Source organism: Theobroma umbraticum, unplaced genomic scaffold, assembly GCF_002168275.2.
Source record: "Theobroma umbraticum cultivar Fairchild unplaced genomic scaffold, ASM216827v3 scaffold_51.0, whole genome shotgun sequence".
Lineage (NCBI taxonomy): Eukaryota > Viridiplantae > Streptophyta > Magnoliopsida > Malvales > Malvaceae > Theobroma > Theobroma umbraticum.
Genome location: NW_018397260.1, coordinates 5,026,528 through 5,037,513, shown reverse-complemented (window position 1 = coordinate 5,037,513; position 10,986 = coordinate 5,026,528). Strand labels below are relative to the sequence as shown.

Here is a 10,986-nt window from a genome sequence, read left to right as displayed (position 1 = left end):
CCTTATAATTTATGAGGGATTTGCAGCTTTCCTAATTAACATCTCTCCTTTACAACTGCAACCTTGTATGTATGGTGCCAAAATGATTTACCAATTTAAATCCCATAATTCATCTTTATCTGATCCTTACTAGCTTATCATAAAATAAAGTCAGAGCTTTATACGTTAATTAGTTGGACAATCCAAATGTATATCTCGTCCTGATTAAATGTTTTAGGATTAACTTTGGAATTAATCAACTCATGTGACTTATTTATTCATTGCAGGGGTGATACTGCATTTTGCAGCCTAGAGTGCAGGCAACAGCAGATGAACCAAGACGAGAAAAAGGAGAAATGTTCGATTGCATCCAAGAAACAACCACCTGCCGCCTCTTCTGGTGCGAGCTCCGGCGTCTCCGCCAAAGGCAAGACCGTTGCCGCCGTATAGAAATAAATCACCCGTGGTCCCAAAAGGATTTTACCCAAGCTCTAAAATTCCATGGTACTAAAAGGAATTAATATATCTAGCTATGAGGGTGGGGAGTCCAAGTTTAACTTTGTAATGCTAATGGGGCAAGTTTTGGACATGTTATTTTATGTGGATCCAAAAAAACAACCTTATACAAAAGAAAAAAAAAATCGAAATCTGTACTTCTTCCTAGTGTCTAATTTTTATCCCTTGTTATCTTTCAGTAGTAATGGAAGAAAATTGCAGATTCACAAAATTTCTTACATCTCCACTATGTCATTGTGATCTTTAATTCATTTGGTTTTGAAGATGTTCTTCAATTTATTCCATTGGGTTACGCTACTAAGTAAAAAACTATTTTCGATAGAAGTTCTATCAGATTTTCTGCGAGATTGTTTTGATGAAATTAATTTAATTTTGTCAAAAATTAATGGGTTTTTTTAGTGGTATAGGGTCTGATTCATGACGAGCCAGCTTAAAAGAATTGTTTGCAACTGCAAAGCATGATTCCATATATATCTAGCAAGAATTGATCCCAGAAAGAAAAAAAAAATTGTTCTCTTTATGGCTTTTAATGAATATGAAAAGCCTTTCTCCTTAATCAATATCCAAGATTTAATTGCAATGAGAATGACATTGGGACTCTTATGATTCGTATTTTTAAGTCAATAAAAAGTAAAAAAAAAAAAAAAGGAAATTACCGACTAGGTTTAATTTTGATAAATAGATGCCCGAAAAGGACGATTCCGTTAATGTGACATTGACCATGATTAGTGCTCATGAAAGCAAATATGGGGGAAGAAGGGGAATATGTGGCCTAGTCAGCTTTGCATGGAGTGGGTCCCGAATTGCACAATACAAAGTGAAAAAAGAAAAAATAACAAATCAAAGGGGAGAAAAAGAAACAAAGGAAAGAGATTCATTTGGAATATTGGGACGGGGAGTCGTTCTGATTGATTCGGCGGGGGATGGCGAATGTGGGCCCACTCGAATGAATTAGAAGTGTCCCCACATACTGTTTTCTTTGTCACGTGGGCCCCGCTGGTGGCTCCACATGGCTTTCTGATTTTAACTCCGCCATGTGATTTGGACGAAATCTACTCCACTGGATTTCTCATCTCTAATTTTTCATTTTCTTTTGAGGAAAAAAATCCCAAGGAAGAAAATGAAAATGAGGAAACGATGATAGCTGAAAAGAATACGTGAGCTCTAGCCTATGGCTTCCCAGTGAAGTTCCCCATTTGGGACCAATCCCCCATAAAGGGACCACTTAGGGTTCTTTTGTGTCGTGGAAATGGCTTCTAAAAAAATAATTTTCTGAAATATGTTAAACACTTTTTAAATGCTTATATTTGTTTTTTAGATAATTTTACCCTAAATATTTTTTATACTAATTAAAGATACGATACATTACCCCATTCATTTTTTTTTTCAAAATTTTTTCTGTCACTTTTCCACTTAAACTTTAATAGTTATAAAATTTGTAATTATTTGAACATTTAAATCAATTGATTTTATATAAATAACAGTACATATATCTTATACGCTTTTAATTCTCATAATTCCTGAAAATATTAAATGAGATTTTAACATTGTCATTTTATGTTTTGATATTATAAATCTGTATTCAGATGTGTGAATAATACATTGAAAATGCAACAAAAACACTTTCTATGATGTTCTTCGTCTTCTAAAAAAATGCTTATGGTTAAACTAAATTATAAAATCTACATAAAAATGGATAAAACTAGTGGGAAAGATATGGCTAAATTTCTTCGGAAGGGTCAGTGGTTTCGATCAAATTGGCCAGTTGAGAAAGAGAATTAAAGCTATAGAATAATATCTGATGCTTTCTACGGAATATTTTTTGCTTTTTCTGGCTTCCCTTGTAAACATAAACCACTTAATACTCCAGTATATTTAATCACATTCATACATGCTGCAAACCATCACATTTGCTTTTATTTCTTGTTTTGCTAGTGTCTGTACATTATGCTTAAATTAACAGTAGGAAGTTTTAAGGCACTGGGGTACTTGCACTATTGTTTATGTCATCTAGGTATATATAAGGGTTCAACAATAATGATAAATGTATTAAATATAGTACGTACTTCACATCTTCTCAAGGGGTATCTGAAATCCCATTGATAAGTTAAAGGCTTAGACATCATAGAAGCGGCTTTGATTCCTTAACAGGACGAGGTTTGGGAGATTGTAAAACAGGTTTGGGAAATAGGGTTTTAGTTTTTGTATAGCTTTGGTTGAAGAGGTTTTCGGGAGTGTCGACACAAGTTGCGCCAATTCCCTTTGTGTTGAGAATCAGGAAACCAGCGACATAAACTTTTAGTGAAAGTTACTTTATTCTCAATTACTTACTCTAAACATTGGAGCAATTCTTGTTCCCTAAAAAATTACCCCCATTTGAGCAAGTGGACATGTGTCTTAATCAAATGCTAATTACGGGCGTCCATGCACTTAAAAACAAATAATATATATATATATATATATATTATATGTATCAGGTGTGCCGTGTCTCTGACTCGAAGTGATTCTTAATTTGTCAAGTGGGGTCAGAGCCAGCCAATCCCATGAGCTTTTTCCACCTCCTTCACTATCTTTTGATCCACCCTGACTGTGATAAACAATCAGAGTTTGCCGGTCTCATTAATAGCCTAAACAATTGCTCATAAGTTAAAATATACGTGAAACATAGTACGATTTCTTTTCTGAACATTTAGTTTTCTAGTTTGGGATTTTGGCTTATGTATGGTCCATTGGAGCCGTTTACGTTGCCATAATCTGAGAGGGTGATAGTGCATCAATAAACAAATAGAGGTTTATGTTTTGATAAATGCATTGTTAATACTACAATCTGATTCTCAACTATCGTTAAAAACATTGCAGGTATAATTCAAGCTTTCAATTCTTCAGATACCAAGCAGCCTCAGTACTTAAATGCAGCTACGAGGTATACAATGAATATTGTCCAATATTGATGATCCTTGATTAGCTCTCGAATCCTCTTTTTCATCGAGGTTAAGCGAGACAGGTGTATCTTGCGTTTGTTTGCCGCAGAAATCCATTCTTAATTTGTTGGATAATTAATGGATTCCAAGTGCCTCAGTGGAAGACCACAAATTCAATAACCATCCACCCCTGTCCATTGTACTTTGTCCTTTAGCAAAAGATGTCTCTTCTGAGTCTCATAGCTTTTTTTGTAATTACCGATCCTCCTGCCCTGCCTACATGTTCTAAACATTCTCAACATATATAATGAATTTATTAAAGATGATTTTGTTTTCCTTTGTCCAGTCGAGTCTTCACCTGTAAAACTAGATAAGTACCCGTGGTTCTAATTTTTAGTTAGAAGTTTATCTTTAGCAAGAGAAAGGTAATCCATTAATTACTACATCCACATGCATAGGTTTACCTCAAATACTAATTGGCTTTAATTGAGAGTATAGTGCATGTCACATGCTGTTCTACAATTTACTTCCAACAGTTTAATGGTTGAATCAATTGATTGTGGTCAATGCAAGATGTAAAGCCAAAGAAACCCATCCAATGAACCACAGGATATGCAAGAGAGATGTTTGTTTTTGCATGATGAGATGCAAGACATAACTGTTGAGAGCCATTTTTTGGGCTAAATGGTTGTTGGGAATCAAGGTGCATTTTGCACTACAATTTCCTTCCCTGGGATATATAGGAGATGGCCTCGCAAAGACCAGCCAACTAGCTACTAGGCGCCAGAAAGGCAGAATCCATCCCCGCTTCCAACCAAACAGATCTAGAGGCTCATCCCCACAGGTCAACTCACAGGTGCAACTTTATGTTGCATTATTTTTACATAAACCCAGTGTCAGTCCAAGCCCTCCATAGCCACACAATATTTGATTCTTGCATACCTAATAATCACTAAATACTCACGATTTTGCAAGTTTAATTGTCAATGTCAAACTCTGGTTGTTTTTTCCCCCCCTCCTTTGCCTTGTTTTTGGGTTCCTACTTGTTTGGACACGACCCACCATTTCGGACAGCAACTCCTCTAATCTCCAAATGACCTTTCCCGCTTTAAAGAGTTTCTTCAAAGTTCCATCGACTACCCACTTCACAACCAAGCCTTAATCAATGCTAATGACTTTGAAATGGTGCTTACCGTTTTAACAAATTTGTTTCCCTTCTTAATGTAGAAAGGACTCCCATCACGAAGCAAAAGGGACACCTAACTTAAGAAAAATCTTTGTCCCTGAGAGACTTTAGAAGAAGATGTTCAGGATTTAAAACCACTAATTATTTCAATGGAAGGGGATAGAGGAGCCTACCTGATTAGAAAAACGCAAATATGAAAAAAAGGGTTCCAATGTATGTTTCTTTACTTTTTCTTTAATAGTAGGTTTCAAGTGTCTTTCATTATTTTTCCTTTTTCTCCGAGAGGGCTCTTTTGATGAATACCGATGGCCATTCATTGGCCCCCTACAATGATTGAGTAGGGACTTTAATGGCCACAGACCAAACCTAACCGCCATGATTGAATCTATAATTTCACCTTAACTCTGAACTTAATTTTTCAAGCCAGTTAGGTTGTCCACTTCAGAGGAAATTGTGCATGGTATTGGTTAGGGGTGTGCAGACGACTAGAACTGTTTGTCCAATTTTCGATTTTTTAAAATCGAAAATTTCAAAATTTTTTTTTAAAAAAATCTGAAATCGAATTGAGAAATATTGATAATCGAAAAATAAAAAATCGAACTACTTCGATTGGTTCGATTCAGTTATCGAAAATTAAATTTATGAAAAAATACTAAAATTATATATCTGTTAGATATCAAACATCGTTTGATTTACTTGCTTGAGCTCAAATTCACATGATTCACACTTTAACTTAGCTATAGCAAAAAATTAGAATTTTTTTGAAAAAAGACTTGTGCAATCAATAAAATTATCCCTCTTTATAGAAGCATTTGTCACTTTAATTAGTTTAGTTGGGAATTTTCTCAATACAACCAAATTAATTAAGCTATTATAACTAAAAACCGAACTAACCAAGTTGAAAGATCGAATTCAATTTGATTCAAATTGGTTCTTCAATTAGGTTTGAATTTGCAAACTGCTAGTATTGGTCCACCTCATCTCAAGGTCAAGTAGTTTTGAAGAAACCTTAAACACTTAACAGTTTATACACACTGCGGTCTTTTAAAGAAGAGATTTCAACTTTGAAAGTCCTTTTTAATAATAATAATAATAATAATAATAATAACAGTATACTATTAATGATGGAAGTGCAACTAGAATAACTTCGGTGGTGATTTTGGTTTCCCGCATGTAGGAAGCCAATAAGGATTTGTTAGGGTACAATCAGGTAGGTGAAGCAACTTCAGGAGTTGGGTAAAGAGGTAGAATAAGAGTTACGTAGCATAACTGGTGAAGGGAGAAAATTTATGGAGGACAAAGAAATAAAGGGGAGCTAGCAGCTGAAAAAAATTTACTGAAACTGGTGGATGGTTCCTATAAAACAAAAGAGGCCCCAGGCAACATATAAGTCCATAAATTTGATGATAGGGCCCATGCCTTATACACAGGGCAGTCCAAGCCATGCCAGGACGGTTGCTGTCTCCATATGTCCAAATCACTACAGGTGAGCTGAGCCATTGGTACACAATGAGCACTCAAAAAATAAAATAAAAAGAAAAAGTTATGGAAACTGGAGCTTGGGATTTTTTGCTGCACAAGTTTGAGCCTCACCAGCATACCCTTTTAGCTTTTCCCTCAATTATCCAGGACACTTTTTCATGCTTTTGTCTATAAATGATATTTCACTTTTCATATATTGGGAAAAAAAATGGCATTTGTCTTCAATGTGATGTTTTAGGATAAGACTTGTGTTGATATTAGAATTTGGAAATTATTTATTCGAATTTTGAGATACAAAGATAAAATTTGTAAAATAAGAGAAGATTATCCTTAATTTGTGTAATCTAAAATCATATATATATATATAAAGTAATTTTCCTCTTATTTTTCATTTTCTTTGTTACTCAATTGAATTCAATTATCTAAACTTCTACCACTTGGGTTTGGCTCCTTTATAATCTTTCAAGAAGTAGAAGAAGCCTTTGTTTTAGATTTCTCCAATTCAATTTGGAAGGGTAATGCTATCTCCCTCTTGGTAGAGATATTTGTTTATACTTGAATGAGGGCCTAAGAATTGAGATTGTCCCATCATAAGTCGTCTATAGGCCAGGGCTCGGGGTAAAATGAATCTTACAAATGGCTGTAACCGAAAGAAGAGGGCAGTGATTCCAATGGCATTCTAGCAGATCAGCATTCAAGTAAATCCAAAACACAAGCCCGATATGAATATTTGTTAGGATTGTTCAGTTGAGACAAATCAAATATCTTTTCAACGTCGGCCCAATTTGATTTTTTCATTTTTCCTTTTATAATCTAAAAGATATCTTCCTTTCAGAAGTTCTAGCTAAGATTAAACACTGTCTTCTTTGCAACCATTTTTCAAAATTAACAATTTGGTTTAGAGATAATGGTTGGAAAGAATCGAGAAGATCACCATTTAAAACCGATATTATTTTAACCACCAAGAGAAATACAGGGAAATTTCAAATCCAAGAATTCTTATCTTCTAATCCTTATTTAAAACTTACCCAGTAGAGCTCAGTATGGTTAGAATTTTTCAGTCATTGTTGATCATTTCATACTATTCAATCTTTAGACTCCAAGCTACTTTCTTCAAATCCAAGAAACAAAATGGTGAGATTTGTGATTGCCATTTGCATTTTTATGGCCTGCCTTGCGGTGGCAGAGCCCAATACGTCACCTTCGTCAGCTCCATCGCCCTCAGCGGGTTGCTCCACAATCATATATGACATGGTGGATTGTGTCTCGTTCTTGAGCGTTGGCAGCAAGGACAAGAAACCATCCCCTACGTGTTGCTCTGGCTTTGAAACAGTGCTGAATACTGATCCCAAGTGCATTTGTGAAGCATTGAAGAGCAGTGCTGAATTGGGTATCGACGTGGATCTTAAAAGGGCTGCCACTCTGCCTTCTGCTTGTGGGGTCTCTGCTCCTCCTATTAGCAACTGTGATGGTAAATACTAAATGATCACCTGTTTAAAAGTTTCCGTTATCATAAAATGTTTTTAATCTATTACTTTTTTGATAACAATGGACTGTTGCCAATGCCAATGCAGTTTCTTTGTCTCCTGGTGCGGCTCCAGGTACAGCTCCTGGTGCGGCTCCTGGCACAGCTCCTGATACAGCTCCCGGTACGTGCTCATTCTTCTCGACGCGACATATATTTTCAACTTTTCATCTTTCTGTTAATTGATCAGATTTACTTTTCATGATGATTAGAAGTGATGGATTTGAGAGTCAGATTATGATCGTTACATTCTTCCTACTTAGATTACAAGGAGAGAATATTGCAGACCGAAAAAAGATTGAGATTGTGACAAGCAAATTTTAATCAAATTTATCATACTGAGAACTACATTGAGGTTCAACATGTAGGAGTACATGAATATGAAGTTTGATTAAGCTAAATTAATTACTGCTATATATGTTGCATCAAAATGTAGTATATTAAGGATTAATACTGCGTTTAAAAGAACTCATATTTTCTTCGCTATACTACTGCAGTTAACCCTCCACCACCACCTTCCGATGGAGCTCCATCCCCCAGCACCCCGGAGGCGCCTGCCGATCCAGGGTCATCGATTACCCCAGCACCATCAACCGACGACGGTGATGAAGTTGCTAAACAAGCTCCGGCGCCGGCCCTGTCAGGAACCGACTCTCTATCAGCTTGTTTCTTTGTAGTCATTAGCATGCTAATGGTTTCTTTCTCTTATGTTTCAGTCTAATTTCATTTCTCTTTGCTTTGTTTCTTAGGCTAGTTAGTTTTGAACTTGGTAGTATGATCGATCCTTGTGGTGTCTACTTCTCTAGCGCTGTAGCTCATTGCTTTGTCTTTTAGGTTTTGAACTCAAACGAAGTTCCCTTCGTTTCCCTTTTTTGTCTATAAATTTCTCGCCGTTTTTAATATTTTCAGTTTTATTTGAAAGTAGTAATTATTTATTTGTTCTTCTAAATCGCAATATAAGAGTACTAAGTCTGGAGCTTCAAACTTTTCTGGGTCGTTGTGCTTTTGACAATGGCTTCATCTCAACTGATGAGCCCAGGCCTCGATTTGAATTCCCTAAACTATATAATATATAAATCATCACCCAGCCATATAAAAATGGAATTAATTATATTCCCTTAGAATCAAGCGTTGATCAGTGTTCACTTATTGCCTACTTACCAACTGCAAATTTATACTAGATTCTCTCTGATGCATAATTAGCAGTATTTTTGCTTAAGACTGATAACAATTTGGGCTCTTCATTATGCCGGAAAGATATAAATATATGATAATATCACTTTTCTCTCCTAGAGCTTAACAACCCATGTCAAATATGTTGGTCATATACCAAAAATAGTAGATTAATAATAGCTCAAAAATATGTGCATCCCATAAAAATGACCAAAGTGTTTATATTGAGACGTGTGTATTTCTCTAGCTTGTCGCCTCCAGGATACAATAGTCCATCATGTGCCTCTATTTGACATTCTAAAGGGCTACATTGCCTAACAGGTAAATAGCTCTTGTACAACACCTTTTCTCCACGTATTATTATTTAATATCTTTTATAAAAGTGATAACAATGTAGTGTAAGAGAAATATGTAAGAAAAAGGTTGAACATATAAAGATGTAGAACATGTGCAGGAATAATGTGCAAGGAAGGGTTTCGAACGGGTTAGGCAAGGCCTGTTTTATGGGTCTAAGAATGGTAGGTAGAAGGGCAAATGATTTTATGAACTAATTCATATAATAAATTGGTCTTTAAATGTTCAAATTAAAAAGTAAATGCCCATATTAACTTCTTCCAAAAAGTATACTTTTGACTTTATAAAACTTAGATCAAGACATTTATCTTGTTGCTCGTAATTTATTTATTTATATTAAAATACTCATAATTCCCACAAAAAACTAGGCTACTGGACTATATGAAAAAGATAAAAGCATTTGCTATTACAGGTATTTGCTTAGAAGGGTGAGAAAATTCTTATGAGTTTGATAGTCAGAGTCAACGAAAAAGTGCATAGTTTTCCGTCATTGTTATGCTCATGGCTTATCATTAAGCATGGAAAGGGAGTGGGGGGTTGAACCGTTGGAAGGGAAGTGTGTTGGGTCAATTTGTTTATTGTGCTACTCATTGCCATCTGGTATCTGCTGCTATTATATCATAGCTCTGAAGAGGATTTCACGTCCTCAGGAATTAATCCTAGTAATCAAGATTTCATAACTTTAACCACAAATCAAGGATGATAAATGAAGTTACTACATCGAGTGCATTCCCACTCCAGAAATCTGGAATTTTAGTACACAAGAGGAAGGAAGTTTGGAAAACCAACCCATGTCCAAATAAGCTCCGAGTCTCTGAGAAAAGAAACAGAAAATGAAAAATCCAGTCCCCTCCCTTAACAAAGGTGAGGGTGATAGATGGCAAAGGTAGTTTCCAGCTTAGCATATTGAATTTGACTTAGGAAGTAGGTGTTAGGATGGGAGTTAGGTTGCACTGATTAATAAAGGCACACAGCCATTAGTATTCCAAAGCATTTGAGACCTCACAAAAGTGTAAAGCCATATTTTGTGGCCATACCATACCAAAGCTTTAGCATCACTTCGTTTTCTTCTTTTGATTGGGCCACACAGCTTGTAACTTGAACTGTCAAGAAACATTACGGATTAAGTTATCTAACTCATGTTATATTTATATGTTCAAGAGATAATTTTTAATTTAATAAATGTGATATTTTTTATTATTATTTTAGTTTTTTTATATAAAAAATGAATTTAACACCTGATAACTCATTACACAAGAGTCAACAACAACAAAAAATACTAAATTAAAATTTTTTAAAACCAATATTGAATTTAAAATCAATTCATAATTCTAAAGTGACTTTTATTATATCTATATATATCTAAAATACTTAACTTAAAAGATGCAAAATTTTGTTATACTTTTTTAATAAGTTGGGGGTTTCGAGATCTTAAATCACATGAAAAATGTGACAGACATGTGCTAGCATTAACTAACCCTGCTATGGTGATAAATGATTGTTTTACCATCCATTTCTTTTACCAATAAAATTAGTGTTTTTTCATAAATGGATTTGAATTAATTAATCTATATCTTAAGATTGTAAGTCAGATCTTACAAGTTAATTTATTCTCGTAATCTCGAGAGATGAGCTCCCGAGATTATTCTCATACCTCTTAAAACTATAAAGCATGTATTTATCCTTTTTGTTAAAAATGTATGCTATTTAGTAACTGTTCCTTCTTTGTTTCTTTTTTACTTTTACTTGTAAAATTTTATCTTTCATCTTTCTTAAAATTCCCAATAAAATTATTATGCCTTTAGGAAAAATAGATTAAAACTGTTGGATTCTTAGTATTTTTCATGTAC

General features: G+C 34.8%; 2 protein-coding genes across 2 annotated transcripts in view; both read left to right on the top strand.

Moving 5' to 3' along the window:
• Positions 1–746, top strand: part of LOC110416904 (FCS-Like Zinc finger 6-like) — a 1,588-nt gene extending 842 nt beyond the window's left edge. Inside the window, exon 2 of the mRNA XM_021429041.2 lies at positions 267–746. Coding sequence (XP_021284716.1) covers positions 267–429 — 163 coding nt within the window. The 3' untranslated portion in view covers positions 430–746. The remainder of the gene's footprint in view (positions 1–266) is intronic.
• Positions 747–7,168: 6,422 nt separating this feature from the next.
• Positions 7,169–8,443, top strand: LOC110417267 (non-specific lipid transfer protein GPI-anchored 29-like). The gene is made up of 3 exons (XM_021429527.2): positions 7,169–7,555; positions 7,659–7,733; positions 8,107–8,443. Exons 1-3 carry the CDS (start codon positions 7,216–7,218, stop codon positions 8,328–8,330), a joined length of 639 nt encoding a protein of 212 aa, XP_021285202.2. The 5' UTR covers positions 7,169–7,215; the 3' UTR covers positions 8,331–8,443.
• The last annotated feature ends 2,543 nt before the right edge of the window (positions 8,444–10,986 follow it).

Coding starts and splice junctions, on each gene's coding strand:
- LOC110417267 (XM_021429527.2), top strand. CDS start 7,216: ATGGTGAGATTTGTGATTGCCATTTGCATTTTTATGGCCTGCCTTGCG. Junction 7,556..7,658: donor TCCTATTAGCAACTGTGATG/GTAAATACTAAA, acceptor ATGCCAATGCAG/TTTCTTTGTCTCCTGGTGCG. Junction 7,734..8,106: donor AGCTCCTGATACAGCTCCCG/GTACGTGCTCAT, acceptor ATACTACTGCAG/TTAACCCTCCACCACCACCT.